This window comes from Ceratotherium simum, chromosome 26 (assembly GCF_057802395.1).
Source record: "Ceratotherium simum simum isolate JZ-2026a chromosome 26, ASM5780239v1, whole genome shotgun sequence".
Taxonomy (NCBI): Eukaryota; Metazoa; Chordata; class Mammalia; order Perissodactyla; family Rhinocerotidae; genus Ceratotherium; species Ceratotherium simum.
This window is the reverse complement of record NC_141925.1, coordinates 40,660,915-40,680,956: the sequence shown is the minus strand read 5'-3', so window position 1 is coordinate 40,680,956 and position 20,042 is coordinate 40,660,915. Positions and strand designations below refer to the sequence as shown.

The window sequence follows — 20,042 nt, the reverse complement described above, 5'->3', positions numbered from 1 at the left end:
CTCGCCTCACTTTCCCTCCAGCGAGCGGCGTTAGTGCTTGGTCATTGGGGTCTCCTCCCACACCTCAGCGTTCCCCGTCGCCAGGCTGGGCCCTTCCCAGCCCTTCTCCCCTGATGCAGCAGCCCCCTGGCCCCGCACACTTTGCCTTGAATATTTTTTCAAGTTAACTTTAAAGAGACCCTCGTCTCGCACCTCTTACCCGGTCATGGCTAGAATTCCCAGTAAGCTGTCAGGTCTGGTCCAGCAGCGCGCCCGGCCCTGAGAGATGCTAAATCAATACTTGTTGGCCGCTTCTTTCCTCCGCCCTCGCCGATCTGACTCCCCTCTTGCTTCTTAAGGCTGCTTTCCCAAAAGACCAGCAGCCTCCGCACAGCCTCTCCGCCGCCCCTCCGAGCTGACACCCCGGTTGCTTCTTAGCCCCCCGCCCCTTATCTCTGCAGCTGAAACACCATGGGTACCACCAGGCGGGTCCCCTGACTCCCCGCTCGCAGTGCGGGAGTTGGCCGTCTGGCTTTTTTGTCTGTGCTGATCCCTGTGCAGCCCCAGGCCCCCCCACCCTCACCCTGGCTCCAGTTTTCTTTCCTAGACTGTGGGTCTCTCATGGCATTGGGAAGGGTTTGGGATGGATCTGAACTTTGTGTTGCTGCTGTGGCCTGGGGACCAGGGTCCTCAAGAGTCTCTTTGGTGATTACCGTCAAGTGAGTTCTTAGACCTCTGGCCTGCCTTTTTCAGCCGGTGGAAGCGTGAGTCTTGTGTGCGATTTGATGAATTAAAGGATCTTAGTTTGCCTTCGATTTTACTTCTGTGGTTGGAGTTTAGGATGGAAAAAAGAGCCTCATTTTAGAGCAGAGGAGAGCAGAAGGGGTGGCTATAGGAAGGATTTAAAAAATTCTAACGAGAAGTTTAAAGTGGTTTAAAACTCACAAAGTATGCTTGCGAGTTTAGGGTGGTTCCTGCTGCTTATGCAGCCCTTTCTCCAGCCTCGGATAGAGTGTTTGGGGCCATCGGGGTCCCCCGTCCCGGCAGCTGCAGCCTCCCTTCCTTGTTTTACCTGGCTGGAGCCCAAGACTGGGCAAGTGGGCAGAGGGATCAAATGAGGTAAAGTGTGGAAGCGCTTTGAAAACTGTTAACTAGCAGACAGATGCCAAGGGGCGTTATTTATCATGATGTCTCAGAGAGTGGAGAGCTGGGATAACTGACCTGCCGGGAGGCATGCAGGCTTGCACCCCTTTTAAGCCTCAGAGTTCTCATCCTACCGCGCATGGAGAATCTTTCCATCTTGAGAAAGGGTGGAGTCACCTCCAACAGGCTTTGGGCTGGGCATTGCTCAGACGTTGGGGGATTTAGGCCTCTACTTCTGTTAATAGTGATACCTTTCCGTGCCAAGGCACACTGCTTTGGATCGGGGCTAATTTTAGGGGTGATGGAATGAGGAAATAATGTTCTTAACTTAGTGTGTACCGGGACCGCTTCGTCTGTGGATCTTTTCCTTCTTCCATGAGTTCTGAACCCCAGAAAACAGGCCCTGCTCCTGTTCCCTCAAGCCTCTTGTGAGCACCAGGACCAGTGTGTGTCCTCTCCCCTTGGCTCCGGCAGGGGGCAGCCTTTTAATAGCAATACAGATGCAAGGGGAGTGAGGGTATACTGAGGCCAGAGAGAAAAAACAGGGCCTGGGAGGGAGCAGATGGACTAGGCAGACAGATGCGTAGGGCGGGCTGAGGGTTGGGGGCGAAGCTGGAATGAGCCTGTGAGGAGACCCTTGGATCAAGTAGCCTGGAAAGGATGCTGTCCCGAGTCCTCTACCTGCCACCCCTCCTGCTCTTTCCTTCACTGGAAAGGGATCCAAACACTTGGCTTTGAGAGTTTGTGATAGAGAAACTTAAGTCACTTTTTTTTTTAATTTATTCTTTTCTCGAGGATTTCCCTCCTGGCAGGATTTGAGATTTCTCTCATGGGACAGTGTAATTAGGGATGATTCCCTTGTTCTTCAGAAGGGAGAATGAACTAGAGTAAATTTGGTTTTTCTTGTCTTCCATTCTTCCCCATAAACAGAGACTAAGCATTACCTATGCTGGGGCCTAGAGAAGGGTTTCTCAGCTGTGACACTATTGATATTTTGGGCCAGATAATTCTCTGTTGGGGTGGTGGGTGCTGTCCTGTGCATCGTAGGATGTTTAGCAGCATCCCTGGCCTCCACCCACTAGATGCCAGGAGCACTTCCCAGTCATGCCAACCAAAAACGTCTCCAGATATTGCCAGATGTCTCCTGGGGAGCAGAGTCGTCCCGGTGGAGGCTTTGAGGAAGCATGTGGAAAAGACACCTGTTTGGAGGGGTGGAAACTGTGGGGCAGCATGTGTACTTCCTTTAGCCTGAGGAAGGGCCAGGCAGCCAGCAGCTTCTAGGACCAGGCCCTCCTGTGGCTGGGCCTGCACAGAGACGGGGCCTTTCTCTCCAGCTGCTGCTCTGCTTCCTTTCTGCACTGACTGCCTCTCCCTTGCCTCTGCAGTGTCCCTGCTTCTTGCCTTGGGAGCCGCTTCTCCTCAGTTTGCTCTTTACAACCAGGACAGAAGGGGGAAGGCCGGAAGTGGAGAGCACCGCGTTGAGCCGCCTTTACCGCTCCCTGGAAGGGCGGGGGGTGAGTGGTCCCCTTTTCTGTTCCCCTGTCCCCACAGCAGCCTTCCCTGCCCACAGGACTCTTCTGTCCCTCTAGAAGTCCCTCTCTTGAAGTGAACTGGAGGAGGCTTAGAACAGCCTCTGCACAGGTTTGTTTGAAGGAATGTGAGGTGTTTTTCTTGGAGTAGGGAAGACTTAGGTCTGCAGTTGCTATCCCCAAATGTCTTTTTTTTCCTAAACTTTTTTTTTTAGTGGTGGTAAAATATACCCCATTTTAACCATTTTTAAGTGTACAGTTCTATAGCATTAAATACTTTGACGTTGTTGTATAACCATCACTACCATGTGTCTCTAGAACTTTTTCATCTTCCCCATTTCAGCTGAAACTGTTCCCATTAAACATCAGGTCTTCACTCTGCTTGCCCCCGAACCCTGGCACCCACTATTCTACTCTCTATCTCTCTGAATTTGACTCCTCTAGGAATCTCATATACGAGGAATCGTACAATATTGGTTTTTTTGTCACTGGTTTGTTTCACTTAGTGTAACAGCTTCAAGGTTCATGTATTGGCCAAATTACATAAAGGTGGTAATGTAGAAAGGATTAACCTTATTCTGCTGTCCTGGGAGGCCTACTTGAATCCAGTGAAAGGAAGAGCTTTTCAGCAGACTTCTCTTCTCTGCCGGCCGTGTGTGCCTGCTCCATCACCAGAAACGTCCAGCTGGGGCTGTTGTAGAAGAGATGCCCATGCCAGGGGAGGTCAGCCCCACTGTAGATGGTTTCAGAAGCTGCATTTCACCCTAGGATGCTGGGATTTGGGGAGTGGGTCCTTTGTCTGTCATGGAGTTTGCTTCGTCTTCCTGTCTGCTGTTGTGGGTGAGAGCCTCTTTCCCTTGGCCTCTCTGGTGGAAACCCTTCTTCCTTCCTTCCCAGAGTTGTGCAGTCTTGGAGTTGATGTGAATTGTGGAGGTGCTCTGGTCCAGCCTCCCCCACAGCCAGTGAGGGCAGCCCTCGTGCAGCTCCCTGGGACCCTGCCCGCCCATCCTCTGCTTGGAACCACAAAGGATGAGTCGCCTCCTGAGAGTCTTTTGCACTGTTCTTTAAAGGGACAGGTCACTGCCACCGCTGCTGCTTCTGTCAGCCTCAGTAACTCTGAGCTTATTTCTGCTTTACGGTGAGGAGCCTTCTTCCCAGCTTGTACCATAATAACGTGTTCCCTCTTGGCCGTTTGTGCTTACGATCAGGGTCCTCCTGATCCTGGGGAAGGGGACTAAGTGTTGAGTCTTGTTTGGTCAACCAGCCCATGGGTGCACTGGCTGGACTTGTCTGCCCGGGTCCTTCAGGAATACCCCCCACTCCCCTGTACTGGGTTTCTTCCCAAACTGAGTCCCTGGATTCTAGCTGCCAAGCAGCCAGCCCTGAGTTTTTTCAGGAGGGAAGTAATTTTACTCCCAGATTAATTTCTAATCCTTCTTTCCATAACTGACCATTTTTCTCAAGAATATTTGTGGCTCCAGTGAGATTTTGCTTGTTTCTGTTTTATCTCTGTCTTGAACATCTGTGCACACGTTAACCACTCTCTTACCGAATACTGTGCCACACGGTGAGAGGGCTGGGTCCTAGAGAGGTGCCTGCGCATTTTCTGCCACGCCACTAGCTCCTCATTCGGGCTTTGCTGAGTGAATGAACTGCTCTTGAGGCCTGACGTGTTGGGGACAGAAAGGAGGAGGAGGGGCTGTGGTCCCCTGTGCTGGATAACCAGCAGCCTCCGGGCAGCTGTGAGACTCCCTGTTATGCAGGACAGAGGTGGGTCGGAAGCAGGGAGGCCTGTCTGACCCGTTAATTTAACCCCACCTTCTTCCCCTCATCTCTTGTTAAGGATCTTTCCCAAATGTGAGGGTCCCTCCCCGGCACCACTGTGGTCAGACCAGCATCCCTTGGGGACCCTGGTTCACTCCAGCATAGGCCCCTGCCTGAAGAGAGCCCAGCCCGCACCCTACCTGCTTCCTGGAGCAACGCTGCCAGGTGAGTCTGGGGTGGAAGGAGGGTTCCCCCTGCGGAAGCTGGAAGGGGCCCTAGTTGCCCTGTTTCTTCCCTTTCCCCAGGTCTCCCCGCATCGTGACTCTCTGGTCGACTCATGGTGTGAGTGGCACGTGGCTGGCTTAGGTGAGTCCTTTTAGAACCTATTACTGTGCCCACCCAGGTGGGGACCTATTCCTCATTCTCTCGGGGTTTTCTGGGTATGCTGCCTCCAAGGCCCTGTGTCCCCATACCTCCCTAGGTGTTTGGAGAGTGAACGCCAGGTCCTCCCTCCTCTGCTCGGCCCCTCTGACCTCTAGGACCCGCCCCCCCCCTGCCCCGCCAGCTCCACAATGGCAGCAGAGACCCTCAACTTTGGGCCTGAGTGGTGAGTCAGATGTGCTTTGGGTGGCATGGAGAAGCTGGGAAGAATAGGGTTGCTCAGACTCCTGTCTTTCTCCTTCCCTTGTGTCCCTTTTTTAGGCTGAGGGCCCTTTCCAGCGGTGGCAGTGTGGCCTCCCCACCCCCATCCCCCGCCATGCCCAAATACAAGCTGGCTGACTATCGCTACGGAAGAGAGGAAATGCTGGCCCTCTATGTCAAGGAGAACAAGGTAGGGGGTGGGGGGGTATGTACCCCTTGCGTCTTTGGCCTCAGCAGTGAAGAGGGCCCAGGAGCATGTGGTATCTCGGCTCTCCTGCCCTGTTGACAGGTCCCCGATGAGCTGCAGGACAAGGAGTTTGCTGCGGTGCTGCAGGAGGAGCCGCTGCAGCCCCTGGCTCTGGAGCCCCTGACTGAGGAGGAGCAGGTGGGGCTGGGCAGGGGGGCAGCTGTGGGTCAGGGTGCTAGGTCTCCACCTTGGTGAGGGGCTGGAGTTGGGTGGACGGGCAGGGGCTAGGTTGCGGTTCTGGACAGGGGTGGGAGCGGTCGGGTGCCTGGGTCCTCACTGCCACCCCTGGCTCCCTCCTCAGAGAAACTTCTCCCTGTCCGTGAACAGTGTGGCTGTGCTGAGGCTGATGGGGAAAGGGGCTGGCCCCCCCCTCGGTGGCACCTCCCGTGGCAGGGGCAGCACACGGAGCCGAGGTAGAGTGGGTGATGATGTGTTCTAGGGGCCGGCAGAGGTGGGGCCCGTGGTCTTAAGGATATAGAGGGATGATCTGGCGGTTTCCCATGTGCCTCTCATCCTTTCTCCAGGCCGCGGCCGCGGTGACAGTTGCTTTTACCAAAGAAGCATTGAAGAAGGCGATGGGGCCTTTGGCCGAAACCCCAGGGAGATCCAGCGTAGCCAGAGTTGGGATGACAGGTGCAGGCTAGAAGGAGGTGGCATCGAGGCAGAGCAGAGAGAAGCCCTGGGGTTAGGTCCCAGGGCTGCCTGGAGTGGGAGGGTTGGGTCTGTCGTTATAGGACGACAGGAGCCCCACCAATGAGCCCTGGTCAGAGGTGTCTGTGGCCCTGCCCTTTTCCTTCTGATTCTCGTGGTATCTGTTTGTCCTGGGACCGTCTGCTCTGTGTGCCCCCTTGGGCTCCCTCCCAAGCCTGACTTTTCCGTAGTTTCCTGTCCCCCCCCCCCCATATCCCAGGGCAGAAAGGGCAACGCATGCAGAGCTCCTGCAGGTCGGGGCGGGATCTTTCCTTTGACCAGCATCTTTCCCTCCTGCAGAGGCGAGAGGCGCTTTGAGAAGTCAGCCAGGAGGGATGGAGGTATGGAGTGTGGCCAGGGTGGTGGCCAGGCCCTGAAGGTCATTAAGAGGTGGGGGGAGGATTGAAATGGGTGACCCCACTTAGAGGGATGTTTGCTGGGGCGGGTGGGAGGGCAGGAGGACCCAGAGCTGGGCTCTTCTTTACCAGCAAGGTTTATGGTAAGAGTCTTCTGGGGACCATGGCTGCCATTCGCTGACTGTGTCTTCCCCCGCCCCTAAGCACGATCCGGGTTTGAGGAGGGAGGGTCTGGCCCGAGGAAGGAACATGCCCGCTCAGATAGCGAGAACTGGCGTTCTCTCCGAGAGGAGCAAGAGGAAGAGGAGGAGGGCAGCTGGAGACTTGGGGCAGGACCCCGGCGAGATGGCGACCGCTGGCGCTCAGCCAGCCCTGGTGAGATGGGGGCTAGATGGATGAGGTGGGCAGTGGGCAGCAAGCGCTTCCCAGGAAGTGGGCTCTGGTGGCCAGGCGGGGGGAGCAGAAGGCTTTCTGGAGCGGGGGAGGGGGTGGGTGGGAGAGCAGTCCTGGAAGTGCCGGGGTTCCCGGGGGTCCTGGGGAGCAGCAGAAGATGGAGGCTCTGGTTCGACCAGGATACCGATTCTCCTTCTCCTCCGACTTTTCCTGCCCAGATGGCGGCCCCCGCTCTGCTGGCTGGCGGGAACATGGGGACCGGCGTCGCAAGTTTGAATTTGATTTGCGAGGGGATCGAGGAGGGTGTGGTGAAGAGGAAGGGCGGGGTGGGGGAGGCAGCTCTCACCTCCGGAGGTGCCGAGGGCCTGACGGCTTTGATGACGACAAGGATGGGCTCCCGGAGTGGTGCCTGGACGATGAGGATGAAGAGATGGGCACTTTCGATGCCTCTGGGGCCTTCTTGCCTCTCAAGGTATCTGTGAGGAGGCGAGGGGAAGGTTTCTATTAGAGGTTGGTGGGAACCTGCCCTGATGGGGTCCTCTCACTCCCCTCGTCCATCTTCTCCCCCTCATCTCCCCATCGTGTTCCCTAACCCCATGCAGAAGGGCCCCAAGGAGCCCATTCCTGAGGAGCAGGAGCTCGACTTCCAGGGCCTGGAGGAGGAGGAGGAAGAGCCTCCCGAAGGGCTGGACCAGGAGGGGCCTGAGGCAGGTAAGCCTGGGGCTGGGGCACGGATGAGGCCTGAGGGTCCCTCACTAGCCTGGGCACTGGCTGGCCATCCGCCTTGAGGAGAAGGCTGCTTTAGAAACTCAGGAAAGCGAGTGCTGGCAGACGTGGGGAGGAACCCGGAAACAGCAGGGCTCAGTCTTAAAAGCAGTGTGGCAGATAAAAATCAAGCATCAAAGGTAATCAGAATGACCTTTGAAAATCCCTTGAAGAGTCTGCAGAAGACGGTATTACACTTGTGGTATTATGTATACAGGCCTGGACAGTGACGTGGACACATGTCCAGTATCGTAGGGGCAAAAGAGTAAATGTGCACCGTGGGGTTTGTGGTGTTAGTTCACTGACTATTAGGTGAGTTAACTTCAGTTAAGGCCCAAGTTTTGGCCACAGAGGGAGGGTTTGTGCTAAATCATTTTTAAGGCCTTCCAGCTCTTTGGTTTTGAATTCTGGTAATTACCCTTCTTTTTCAGGTGGGAAGGAACTGACCCCTCTGCCTCCTCAGGAAGAGAAGTCCAGCTCCCCCTCCCCACTGCCTACCTTGGGCCCACTCTGGGGAGCTAAGGGGGAAGGTGATGACACTGTGGAGAAAGACCTGCTGGCAGCTGAAGGTACAGCCAGAGGGCGGGGGCCGCCCTTTCCCTGGAGCCCGGGGCTGGTGGGGAAAACGCTTCCCTTCCTTTGGGAAGGAGGTGCGCGGGTTGTTTTGGTTGGGGCTAGAGTTAGAGCCTGCTTTTCTGAAACGAGGGTGGATAGGGGACTGTCTCACCTCCTTCTCCGGACCCCACATTCTACTTTGCTTTCTTTGCTCCTTCTAGGAGATGATATGAGGGGAATGCAGCTAAGTCCTGCGGTGGGCTCACCCCCTGGCCCACCCGGAGATCTGGAAGATGATGAAGGCTTGAAGCACCTGCAGCAGGTGTGGGGGCCTAAGAAGGTTCTAGGGATCCTCCCCAACCGGGGACAGAGAGCCACTGTTCCATCTGTCCTTGCCCCCATGCCAGGCATTTCCCTGTCTGTCACGCTGTGTTCGTAACCTGAGCTCGTGACCCCACGCTGATAGCCCAGCCCCATCCCCATGTTGCTGGGGTTGGGCGGTTGAGCCTTCTCTCCCTGGGCTTCCAGGAGGCGGAGAAGCTGGTGGCCTCCCTGCAGGACAGTTCATTGGAGGAGGAGCAGTTCACGGCCGCCATGCAGGCCCAGGGCCTGCGCCACTCTGCAGCTGCCACTGCCCTCCCCCTCAGCCACGGCGCGGCCCGGAAGTGGTTCTACAAGGACCCACAGGGGGAGATCCAAGGTGCCCATGGGGGGCAGGGGGCATGCAGGAGGGGGCGTGGGGACACCATTCTTGTTCCGGGCTTCTCTGGTGCACATCTGACTGCAGTCCCCCTTCCCTTGTCCAGGCCCTTTCACGACACAGGAGATGGCGGAGTGGTTCCAGGCGGGCTATTTTTCCATGGCCCTGCTTGTGAAGCGGGGCTGTGATGAGGGCTTCCAGCCACTGGGTGAGGTGATCAAGATGTGGGGCCGTGTGCCCTTTGCCCCGGGGCCCTCACCACCCCCGCTGCTGGTGAGCATACCCCCCTTGGCATGGAGCAGGGAGGGGAGGCGGGAGTCATGGCTGGCAGCAGGTGGTGCAGAGGAAGACAAGGTCAGAGCCACGGGAACGCTCTCCCTCTCTCTCAGGGAAACATGGACCAGGAGCGGCTGAAGAAGCAACAGGAGCTGGCGGCGGCGGCCTTGTACCAGCAGCTGCAGCACCAGCAGTTCCTTCAGCTGGTCAGCAGGTATGGGGGGCCTGGAAGGGCTTGTCAGTGGGGCCAGGCCCTGGCTGTGTGGCCTGCCTCCCGACACCTGTGTGCGTCTCTATAGCCGCCAGCTCCCGCAGTGTGCGCTCCGGGAAAAGGCAGCCCTGGGGGACCTGACGCTGCCACAGCAGCAGCAGCTCACCACGTTCCTGCAGCAGCTCCAAGCTCTCAAACCCCCCAGGTCTGTGGGCTGCTCTGTCCGTCTCGTCGCAGTCTCTATGTGGCTGCGTGTGTGTCCGAGCCCTTGGGGTATGTAAAGCGGGCAGATGGGGCAGATCGGAGATGCATTTAGGGTGCTGAGGATCAGTGCTTTGCTCCTCAGAGGTGGGGACCAGAACCTGCTCCCGACGATGAACCGGTCCTTGTCGGTGCCAGATTCGGGTCCCCTCTGGGACATACATACCTCAGCCTCATCACAGTCAGGTGTGTGGCCAGCCAGTCCCTGCCCCAGCCCTTGAGCTCTCCCTCCCTGGCCCGACTTGAGTCCCGATGCTGCCTGCCATGTCTGCCATGCCCCCTGCCCCCCACCTGGCGGTCTCTGGGTGAGCAGAAAAAGCGCGGGTCTGCCCCTCCCCTCACGCTGCTCCGGGGCCGGGGACCTGAGCTCCCTCCTGCAGCTGCCTTTGCCTCCTGCAGGCGGTGAGGCCAGTCTTTGGGACATACCAATTAACTCTTCGACTCAGGGTCCAATTCTAGAACAACTCCAGCTGCAACATAAAGTGAGTAGGCGTCCTTGGGTGTCAAGGGCCCGCCAGAGGCAGGGCAGGCCAGGTGCCCCAGGCCTGACGTCTGATCTCATGACCGTGTCAGTTCCAGGAGCGCAGAGAAGTGGAGCTCAGGGCGAAGCGGGAGGAGGAGGAGCGCAAGCGCCGGGAGGAGAAGCGGCGGCAGCAGCAGCAGCAGCAGCAGCAGGAGGAGCAGAAGCGGCGGCAGGAAGAAGAGGAGTTGTTTCGGCGCAAGCAGGTGGGGGTCCAGCCAGCCCTCGCCTGCTGGCCTGAGCCTGGTGCCGGGGCGTGCGCCTTCACTGTGTCCCTTTGGTTCAGGTGCGGCAGCAGGAGCTTCTGCTGAAGCTGCTGCAGCAGCAGCAGGCACTGGCCAGCGTCCCCGTGCCGCCTGCGCCCAGCTCCCCGCCCCCACTGTGGGCCGGCCTGGCCAAGCAAGGGCTCTCCATGAAGACGCTGCTCGAGCTGCAGCTGGAGGGCGAGCGGCAGCTGCATAAGCAGCCCCCACCTCGGGAGCCATCGCGGGCTCAGGCCCCCAACCACCGTGTGGTGAGCAGGCCGGGCCCTTCCCTGGTTGACTGGCACCTTTTAGGCCCTTGGGAACCCCTTGCATTCAGCTCCCAGCTGACCCCAGCGTGGGGGGATCAGTGAGCCCAGACTTTCCAGCCTGAGTGCTGGCCTGTGTCTGACTCTGAAGGATTTCTCTTCTGTGTGGCCCTCACCATGCCACCCTTTACCACCTAAACAAGCCACCTACTTAGCTTTCTTGAGTCCGTGTGTCCCTGTTTGGGCTGCCCTGACTTCCTGCCGTCTGTAGCAGCTTGGTGGCCTGGGCGCTGTCCCCCTGAACCAGTGGGTATCTGAGGCTGGGCCGCTGTGGGGCGGGCCCGACAAGAGCGGGGGCAGCAGCGGCGGCCTGGGGCTCTGGGAGGACACCCTCAAGAGCAGCGGGAGCCTGGCCCGCAGCCTGGGCCTGAAGAACAGCCGGAGCAGCCCCTCTCTCAGGTACCCACCGGGGCTGCAGGGTCCGCACGAGGGCCGGGGCCAGACGGATGTGGAACATGAGCTGATTCCTTGCCTGATTCACTGTCCCGCTCAGTGACTCGTACAGCCACCTGTCAGGTCGGCCTGTGCGCAAAAAGACAGAGGAGGAAGAGAAGCTGCTGAAGTTGCTGCAGGGCATTCCCAGGCCCCAGGATGGCTTCACCCAGTGGTGTGAGCAGATGCTGCACACGCTGAGCACCACGGGCAGCCTGGATGGTACAGGCGGCAGACCCTGGGAGGCCGGGCTGGGCTGGGCTGGACTTCCAGACCTGCATCAAGTGGGCCCTGACAGAGCCCATCCTGTCCCATAGTGCCCATGGCTGTAGCGATTCTCAAGGAGGTGGAATCCCCCTATGATGTCCACGATTATATCCGTTCCTGCCTGGGGGACACGCTGGAAGCCAAAGAATTTGCCAAACAATTCCTGGAGCGGAGGGCCAAGCAGAAAGCCAGCCAACAACGGCAGCAGCAGCAGCAGGTAAGGTTTCCCAGAGCCCTGGCTGGTGGGGTGCCCTCCTGGCTTGTCCTCTGGCTCACCTTCCATCTCGGGTGCCTTGCAGGAGGCATGGCTGAGCAGCAGCTCCCTGCAGACAGCCTTTCAGACCAACCACAGCACCAAACTCGGCCCCGGGGAGGGCAGCAAGGCCAAGAGGCGGGCACTGATGCTGCACTCGGACCCCAGCATCCTGGGTAAGTGGCGGGTGGGGCCAGGAAGGAGGCTCTTGCTCAGCGCGGGGCAGGATCCTGGGAGAGTTCACACCTAGCTTCTCCCCGGCTTCAGGGTACTCCCTGCACGGACCTTCTGGTGAGATTGAGAGCGTGGATGACTACTGACCAGCCCGTCCCACCAGCCCCCTGGGCTGTCAGCCAGGGGCAGCAGCAGCAGCAGCTTGGACCCTTGGGTCTCCAGCCTGCAGGCTCCCCGCAAGGAGCATAGGAGGAAGCAGGGGCAGGGTCCCCAGCACTTGTTACAAACCACACGATGCACCTTAACTCACCCACCACGAGGCACTTTACAGATTGGGGGCAAGGGGTTTTTTTTCCTTTTTTTAAAATTTTAAACAGCATTGAAGAAAATGTTAGGAGAGACAAAAGAAAAATTGTTGAAAACTAGACTCTAAGTACCCCTTCCCCCTCTGGGGATAGTGGGGATGACAATGGAAGGTCCACAGAGGTTCCTTTTTTTTTTTTTTTTTTTTAAAGAAAAAAGAAAAACAATGAAAAAAGGGTTAGGAGACTGAAAGAAAAAACACACTGTTATTTTGGGGCAGTGGGTACCTGGGCCCCACAGACCTGTCCTGCCTGGCCCCCAAAGCTGCACTTACCCTCCCTGCCACGCAAGGTGGGCCATTGGGGTAACTGGAAGCTGGGGTGCCAGCAGTTTGCACAGCGAGGCCCCCTCAGCCCCGCCGGCCGGACCAGCTGTGAACGGCTCCCTTGTTGCTGTGACTGTGGCAGAGGTGTCTGGGGTGGGGGCCAAAGTAGCCCCTGGGCTTTGCTGCTTTGGGGGAAAGTTGCACAAATGGGCCGGCCACCTCAGCTCCGGGGCTGCCAGCCTGTGCTGGCCGACGGGGTGGACGGGAGAGGGCCGGCTGGTGCCAACCTCATCTGGCTGTCGGGGCGGCAGGACTTCCACTCTGGCCCTCGTGAGGGGCTTCCCCCACTGCTGCCAATTTGGGGGAAGGCCTGGAGGTGAAGCTGAGAGCCCCAGCTCCCTGCCTTGCCACATGAATGTATTCTTTGGGCCACAAGCCCCTGCTGCGCCCCCTGCCTCAACACTGAGCAAGGTGGGGGTGGAGCAGCTCCTCCAGCTGGAGAGAGGCACCACTTGATGACTTGTTTCTCCTGTGAAGAGGCAAGAGGAGGGGGCTAGGAGGCCAAGGGAGTGGGCAGCTCCGGGCTTTGGGTCGCAGTGTGGGGGCTGGTAGAAGGGAACCCCCACCTGCAGCCGGCTGTGTGGAGCCCGCAGCTCTGCCCCAACCCCTCCATTGACCAAATGGGAGAGGAGCAAGTGGCCTCTCCCCTTCCTGCTCCCCTGATGCGTTTTTAATGTTGGGTAAGGTGGGGGCTTAAGAATAGAAGTGTCTGTCTCTCCTGGGTCAGGGGTAGGCCACCCTTCTATTGCTCACCGACTTCGTATTCCCAATCACCTACCTGGGTTTGTCTCCATTAGTGTTTTTTTTTTTTTATTTTTTTATTTTTTATTCACAGTTGTATCTTTTGGGTTTCTCATCTAACTTCTCCCATCGACCTCATTGCTCAGAGCGCAGTATTAGGGCAAGATTCTGCCACTGCCTCCCCTCCATGAATGTATTTATCCTTCCTGCCCTGGGGAAATGGGGAGTGGCCCTAGTTTTCTTTACCCATCCATCCCCAGAGAGGTGACTTTTTTTTTTTTTTTTTGGCACCAAAGTGGCAACTGGGTCAGTGTTGGGGGATAAAGCTGGCTTCGGGGGTGGAGGGGCCCCCTCCACCTGCTTCTCCCTGGTTTCAACAGTGTTAGCGTCCGTGAGAAGACAATATTCTCTCTAAAGCAATAAGGGGGTGATGGGCCAGGGGGAAATGTCTTGCTGCTGCTGGCCCCCCAGCTCCCCCTTTCCTTGCGCCAGTATTTGGCGGCATTAGAGGTGTGGGGGGAGTACTGTTGTGACTGAATGTAACGCCCCCACCCCTGCCGCAGCCAATGCAGGGGGAGGGGGGATGACACTCTTCCCTGTCTCTTCCTCCTCCCCCCACCCCCCAGCGAAAGCGACTTTGAACTTAGGGGGCCCTTGAGCCTGGAGAGGCCTTAACCCTGTGAGGAAGTGTAGGGGGAGCCCTCTCCCACCCCCATCCCCTTCTGAGAGTGGTCAATGTTTACAAGCCCCTGAGCCCCCCAGCCCAGGGACTCAGCCCCATTGCTGTCCTTTCCCAGCCCGTCTTCCTGGGCCCCAGCTGCTCTCCCACCCTTCCTGGGGTTGGGGTGGGTGCAGGGGTCGTTCCTGTGCCCTTGTCTGCCTTGTACCTGCAATTTTCCCCCACCCTCACCCGGTGTGATACCCTTCTACCTGCCCCTGTAAATACCCCCCTTCCCCCCAATAAAACTTGGTGTGTGTTCTCCCCTCTTGTCTCTTTTCTTGGGGGAGGGGGCATTGAGGATGAGGGGCCTGCTCAGAGTTGGGGGCAGAGAGCTGTTGGCAGGGAGTGGCTACAGCCTAATCGGCAGGACCAGGAGACTGGAGAGCCGGGCGTGTGTAGGAACACCTATGACCCTGCTGGGCAGAGAAGGTCCTCCTGCCCATGACTTCAACTTTGGCCTGAGGAGTGGGATCTCCTCTCTGGCTCCCTACTTGGTGGGGCCCCATATCCTCCCCCTGTCTGCCCTTGGGGACAGACCTGGAGTGAGGAAGACAAGCAAGGGGAGACCAGGTACAGAGTTGGAATTGGTTCCTTTATGGAAAAACTGAAAATATAATAAAAATTAAAATAAACCAGTTTTAAAAAAGCCAGCTCCTGGAGTTTCCACCTCCTGCCTCTGGACCTCCAGAGGGATGAGGCCCCCACCCCAGGGTAGCAAAAGGATGAGGGCTTTCTGCCCCTCCTCTTCCCCCGTTCTATCCCCATCTTTATCTCCACAGTGGGGGCCCCGGGAGGAACCAAACCTGGGTAGGGAAGCAGGGGCCCGGGGCCCCGGGGCCCGGGGCGGGAGGCTTGGCGTGCACCCAGCCCCAGAGCTCCTGGCCTGTAGTGTGGGCGTGGGCAGGGCCCCTCCTGGCCTGGGCCCAGTTGGGGTTGGGGCTCTTAGTTCCAGATCTTGAGGAAGGAGTCCCAGGAGCCTGTGGCCACAGCCATGCCATCGTCAGTGACCCCGAGGCAGCTCACGCGGTTGTCGTGGCCAGCGAGAACACCTGTGAGGGAGGGGCACATCAGAACTCCCCCAGCCTGGGTTCCTGGTCCCTGCCTGCCCCCCTCAGTCACCAGCACGCTCACCAGCACGGTCGCCCTTCATGGCATCCCAGATGTTGCAGTTGAAGTCGTCATAGCCAGCAAGCAGCAGCCGGCCGCTGCGCGAGAAGGCCACAGAGGTGATGCCGCAGATGATGTTGTCGTGGGAGTACATGAGCAGCTCCTGGTCGGCCCGCAGGTCGAAGAGGCGGCATGTGGCGTCGTCAGAGCCCGTGGTGAAGGCGTAGCCGTTGGGGAAGAACTGCAGGATGGAGGAGGACCAGAGTGGAATGAGGACACAGGGCAGGGCCACGGGCCTGGCAGAGACGGCCAGCCCAGCTCACCCCAGAACTTACAGCCACGGCATTGATGTCGGACTCGTGGCCAATGAAGGTCTGTCGGCACATGGAATCCCGTACATCCCACAGCTTGATGGAGGCGTCACAGGCACCTGACACAAAGGTGCGTCCATCGGGGGCCAGTGACAGGGACATCACATCCCCACTGTGTCCAGCAAAACCCACCGTCTGCTGGCCTGTCTCAATGTCCCACAGAGCACTGAAGAAGTAACAGGAAGAAGGAAGGTATCAGAGAACGGGGCAGGACAGATTTGGTGCCTCCCCGCCCCTCCACCCGGTGAGCACAGCCTTGATAGAGCCTCCATGGAAGGGGCGCTGGGAGCCACTGGGTCACAGAAGCCTGCTCTTGTCCCAGCTGGGGAGGGGGGCCCCTTCCCCATCCTTCCTGCTACAGGAGAGGGAAGCCAAGGTGTTCAGAGTGAGGGCTCCACCCCTGCTGGCTCAGGAGGCATGCTACATGCTGAGAGCACTGAGGCAGTGGCCCCCCAGGAGGAAGTGTGAGTGAACCCCGACTGCCTAGCCTTGGTAGGGCCTCACCAGGTGGTGTCCCCAGAGCTGGTGATGATTTGGTTGTCATCCAGGAAGCGGCAGCACGACAGGTACCCTGGGGAAAGAGGCTGGTCAGCCGGGTCTCTAAGGCAGGGCAGCGCAGCCCCTCCCCCTGCAACAGTGCCAGTGCCCTGCCAGGCCCCTCTTACCAGTGTGGCCAGGCAGCTCCCGGCTGACCCTGACATTGCCCTCACGGGTCTTGAGACTGTAGATGGAGCAGATGTTGTCCAACCCCCCACAGGCCACAAAGTTCCCTGAGGGCGCGTAGGCACAGGTCATGACCCAGGAGGAGCGCAGTGGGATGGCATGGACCTAGGGAGGAGGAGCGGTGCCCAGGGTCAGAGCCAGCCAGGGCCTGCAACTCAGCCCCACCCAGCATCAGGCACCACCTCTACCTTGTTGGTGGTGTAGCTATCCCAGATGATGAGCTTCCCATCCTGGGAAGCGCTGACCAGCAGCCTGATAGAGAGTGGCAGGGGAGAGGAGGAGGGGTCAGAACAGGAAGCCCCCTCTGGAGGCAGGTCACCCTTCCCCCTCTCCCATCTGGTGGGAGGCCCTTCTGAGAACTCCCAGCAGCAGCCTGGAAGTTCCTGTCAGTCTGGTCCTGTTTTCCAACCCCTGGGGTTGTCTAGGAGTCACGATCTCCCTAAACATACTGACAAGGTGGGCATCCCGTTCTCCCACCAGATCTGCAAGGCTGCCCCCCCACCCTGCCCACTATAACCTCCGCCCCCAGGCAAACACAAAAGCTCAGCCCACAGCCCCAACCCCACACACACCTTGAGTCTGTCCCCCAGTGCATGGCATAGATTTTTGCCAGGTGCCCACGGAGGGTCCTCCGAGTCCTCATCTGGATTCTCCCCACTGGGTCCAGCCCAGCTGTGATCTGGAGGTGGAAGCAGAACCAGCTCAGGGAGGTTCGGGCCACAGGGCCCTCCCAGCAATATGCCTCAAACCCTTGCTCCTTCCCTAAACCCCCAGTGCAGCCCTGGATTCATCTCACCTGGGTCAGCGTGGAATCCCCACATGCTTTTCGGGCATCCTATGACATCGCAGAGCCAGTCAGAGAGAGGCAGGAGAGAAGACAGGAGGGGGCCAAGAGGACAGGAAACAGGGGAGTGGAGAGGATGAGACAGTAAGAGATTAGTGTAGCCCTGCCCACAAAACCCCTTCCCCAGCCCAGTACACACAAGCCACCTGGCTCTGCCCAACCAACCCCCCCCCCGCCCGCCCCCCAGCCCCTCACCCGGATCTGGTTCCGGAGCTGCTCAGCCTCCTGTCTCAGTTGCTCCAGCTCACTCATGGCGCCGGGCCCGTGGGGCGGGGTTGGGGGCGGCTGGGGGCCGCGGGACGGGGGCTGGGGGAGGCAGCTCCTCGCCGCTGGCCCGAGGCCTGGGGGATTCAGGGCTGACGTCAGGCCCAAGGCCTCGGGGGAAGAAGTGGGGAAAGGCGGGGTCGAAGCGCGGCCCGGAAGGGGTGAGCACCGGTCCGAGGCGGGAGGGGGTGGCAGCGGTGGCCTCGGCCCCGGGCAGAGCGTGGGTCTCTGGCACAGAAGAGATGGTGCCGAGGAATAGCTGACTTCCCCAATCTTCCTCCTGCCCCCGGAAATGGAGCGGGAAGTGCAAGAGGAAGCGCAGGGGAAACCCCTCCCTCGGACAGCAGCCCGGGCGGGACACTCGCGGCAGGAACTGGGGGGGGGGGGGGGGGAGGCGGGGAGAGTCCCTTCGAAAACAGACCTGGCGTCCGCCCGAGCCCCGCCCTCCTAGCACCTAATTTTAAAAGGGGCGGTGCCTCTTTAAATTCACCCCCACACGCCGCACACCCTCCACACACACCCCCGGCTTCGACTGGGGCGGGGGTAGACCAGAGGGGGAAGCTGGGCTGTTCGTGGGGTTGCCTAGGCAACCGTCACCCGAACTGAGAGCACCTCATTGGTGAAGTGCCCCCACCCTAGCCCGGTTGCCAAGGCAACCGCATCCACGGCAGAGACCTGTAGGGTGGGTGACCCCACCCCCGGCCCCATCGCCCCCGCCCGACCCAGCCTCTCGCCCCTCCCCAGAACCGGCCAGGGTGGCTGTTTACAGGATTTGGGAAAAGCCGATTGGGCACTAATAGGTTCGGGACGGCTCACCCCGGATAATCCCCCGGCCGGCTGCGTCCCATTAGCCGCCCGCGGCGGGTGGAGGCGAGGGTGGCGGGGAAGGCAGCTCCGAACCGCTGCTCCCTCCAGCGCCGAAGCCTCCCGCACCGGCGCGCCCGCAGAAAGCCCGTGGGAGCGGCTCTCGAGTAATTAGGGCTCCGAGGAGAGGTCCCTGGCCCCGAGGCGCGGAGCTGCTCTCTCCCAGGCGCCGGCGGGCGGCCCCGGGCGGCCCGGCCCCTGCGCCCTCGGCACCCCAGGAGCCCAGCCCGCGGCTCCGCGCCGGGGCCCCAGGGGCCTGGCTGGCTGCGCTCCAAGGGCCCGGAGTCCTGCCCCCCTTTGGACACCTGTGTGATCCGGCCGTGCACACTGCACTCTACCGACCCAGCGTCCCCCACCCTTCTCCCACTTCCCCCAGGCCCTGGGCGTTCCTCTTCCCCACCGACATTTCCCCTCTGTCAGTTCAGCTTTCTACGCCAGCACCAGGGATGGCCCTCCGAAAAGGGAGGGGGGCTGAAACCCCACTCTACCTCCCCAGCTCCGGACAAAGCCCCTTCCTTCCAGCGGCCGGCAGCACAGGCCGGGCGGCAACGCCAGAGGCCCGAGGCAGAAGGAAGCAGGCCAGGAGGAAGCCGCTGGGGGCGGGGGCGACGCTCCCAGCCCTCAGTCCCCATCACCCTTCAGGGCCCCTGGGTTCTGGGCATACGGCAGCTGGGGCCCCAAGGAGAACCGGGGGTGCCACCGCCTCCACAGGTCTTGCGGGGCGAAGGGGAGGAGACAGGGAGGGTCCCCGGATCTGGCAGCTGGAAGGCGCGGGCCGGTGCCGCGCTGCGAAGCGCAGTGGGCCTGGCCCTTCGGCCCCCAAGACCTCCATTTTGCCCAAAAGAAAGCTAGGCGGGGGTGGGGGCGCAGGGGAGCTGGGCTTGAAGTTAGGACTTGCAAAGGGAATAGGGTGTCGACGTCTCCGGTCCAGAGGAGTGGGACCAGAAAACACAGGTAGAACCCAAATCGAGGGTGGAGACGAGAGGAAGGGTGGCCTCGCGGCCTTGCTGCCTCTCTGAGGATTCTGGAGTTTTGCAAGGCGAATGCCGGCGGGGGTGCGAAATGGGAGGACACAAGGGGTGCCACCCAGGGGCAGGCGGGGGTGGGGGGGGAAAGGGGGCGGGACGGGGCCTAGAAGAAGCCCCGAATTTAGCCCCCCAACTTCCCAGGGAGCAAGAGGCAAGCGGGGCTGGACTGAGGTCAGGCAAATTGCCCCGATGGTGCAGGGAGCGGGTGCACTGAGGGCGAGGGTCCCCCAGTTCCCCTTCCGGGTTTGGGAGCGACGGGGCCAGAGGAAAGGAGGGGAGGTCTGGGGAGTTACGTCCGCTCCCAAGAGGCCAGACCCGGGAGACAGAAGGCAGACAGATTCCCCCGTCGGGAATTTGGGGCTGGGGGGGGGTGAGGACTCCTTTTGTCAGCGGAGGTACCTGTGGCGGTGGGACTCTGCGAAGGGTCGCTGCAGGAGCGCGGGCGGTCCTGTCTTCCTCCGCGGCGGAGGCGGCAGCGTCGGCGACGCGGATGGATTCCCTCAGTCAGCCCAACTCAACCGTCCAGCGCGGCTCTCACCAGAGCGGAGGGATCCCACCCGCCAGTGACGCGGCCGTCGCCGCCGCGCCCAGGGCCCGGCTGGGCGATACCAATTACTGAGCGGGGGGAGGCCGGATGGGAAAATACCACTTAAGGAGCAAAGATTGACCCCGTCACAACAAAGATATTAGTCCGCACTATTTCGACGCAAAACGGACCAAAATAAATGCTTTGCGTTCCGAAAAGGCGGAAGACATCCCCCCTGGGACTGGCAGAGGTGGTAGCGGCATAAGGGTGGGTGAAACCGCTCGCTGGTCACGTGACCTACTCTCCCGGATTGGGCGGCTCCAGACTGGGAAGGAGAGCTCGACGCCCCAGTTCTCGGGTTGGCCACACCCCCCGCCCTAGTGAGACCACGCCCCTCCGCGGAGGGCGGAGCTAGAGAGATCCCGACCCGCGCAGGA

General features: G+C 59.8%; 2 protein-coding genes across 8 annotated transcripts; one reads left to right on the top strand and one right to left on the bottom strand.

Annotated features, from left to right (window-relative positions):
• The first annotated feature begins 171 nt into the window (after positions 1-171).
• On the top strand, positions 172-14,510 carry GIGYF1 (GRB10 interacting GYF protein 1). Of its 6 annotated transcripts, none has more exons than XM_087417661.1 (28): positions 172-2,636; positions 3,549-3,789; positions 4,495-4,640; positions 4,721-4,781; positions 4,897-5,022; positions 5,118-5,247; positions 5,347-5,442; positions 5,606-5,717; positions 5,829-5,988; positions 6,295-6,335; positions 6,555-6,725; positions 6,962-7,215; positions 7,346-7,454; positions 7,940-8,077; positions 8,285-8,385; positions 8,592-8,763; positions 8,870-9,036; positions 9,153-9,253; positions 9,339-9,455; positions 9,597-9,697; positions 9,911-9,993; positions 10,091-10,237; positions 10,318-10,545; positions 10,814-11,001; positions 11,096-11,256; positions 11,352-11,518; positions 11,601-11,730; positions 11,822-14,510. In XM_087417661.1, exons 5-28 carry the CDS (start codon positions 4,988-4,990, stop codon positions 11,872-11,874), a joined length of 3,162 nt encoding a protein of 1,053 aa, XP_087273787.1. In that variant the 5' UTR covers positions 172-2,636; positions 3,549-3,789; positions 4,495-4,640; positions 4,721-4,781; positions 4,897-4,987; the 3' UTR covers positions 11,875-14,510. The 6 variants fall into 6 exon arrangements, with proteins under 6 accessions (XP_087273787.1, XP_014652627.1, XP_014652626.1 ...); XM_014797141.2 differs by having other exon boundaries at positions 173-2,636; positions 5,829-5,937; positions 10,085-10,237; XM_014797140.2 differs by having other exon boundaries at positions 173-2,636; positions 10,085-10,237; positions 10,817-11,001.
• On the bottom strand, positions 14,450-19,624 carry GNB2 (G protein subunit beta 2). Of its 2 annotated transcripts, none has more exons than XM_004442880.3 (10): positions 19,479-19,624; positions 17,119-17,264; positions 16,876-16,914; positions 16,652-16,758; positions 16,268-16,331; positions 16,022-16,184; positions 15,861-15,927; positions 15,321-15,522; positions 15,010-15,226; positions 14,450-14,927 (listed from the first exon to the last, which is right to left on the bottom strand). In XM_004442880.3, exons 2-10 carry the CDS (start codon positions 17,173-17,175, stop codon positions 14,821-14,823), a joined length of 1,023 nt encoding a protein of 340 aa, XP_004442937.1. In that variant the 5' UTR covers positions 17,176-17,264; positions 19,479-19,624; the 3' UTR covers positions 14,450-14,820. The 2 variants fall into 2 exon arrangements, with proteins under 2 accessions (XP_004442937.1, XP_087273790.1); XM_087417664.1 differs by having other exon boundaries at positions 17,119-17,467; positions 19,479-19,578.
• Between the last annotated feature and the right edge of the window lie 418 nt (positions 19,625-20,042).

What these genes read in the sequence shown, in the direction of transcription:
- GNB2 (XM_004442880.3), bottom strand. Translation starts at nt 17,175, where the DNA reads ATGAGTGAGCTGGAGCAACTGAGACAGGAGGCTGAGCAGCTCCGGAAC. An exon ending in AGCTCCGGAACCAGATCCGG is followed by an intron (nt 16,915 to 17,118) that starts GTGAGGGGCTGG and finishes GCGATGTCATAG; the next exon opens with GATGCCCGAAAAGCATGTGG. An exon ending in ATAGCTACACCACCAACAAG is followed by an intron (nt 16,185 to 16,267) that starts GTAGAGGTGGTG and finishes CCTCCTCCCTAG; the next exon opens with GTCCATGCCATCCCACTGCG.
- GIGYF1 (XM_014797138.2), top strand. Translation starts at nt 4,988, where the DNA reads ATGGCAGCAGAGACCCTCAACTTTGGGCCTGAGTG. An exon ending in CCCACAGGGGGAGATCCAAG is followed by an intron (nt 8,764 to 8,869) that starts GTGCCCATGGGG and finishes TCCCTTGTCCAG; the next exon opens with GCCCTTTCACGACACAGGAG. An exon ending in TTCCTTCAGCTGGTCAGCAG is followed by an intron (nt 9,254 to 9,338) that starts GTATGGGGGGCC and finishes GCGTCTCTATAG; the next exon opens with CCGCCAGCTCCCGCAGTGTG.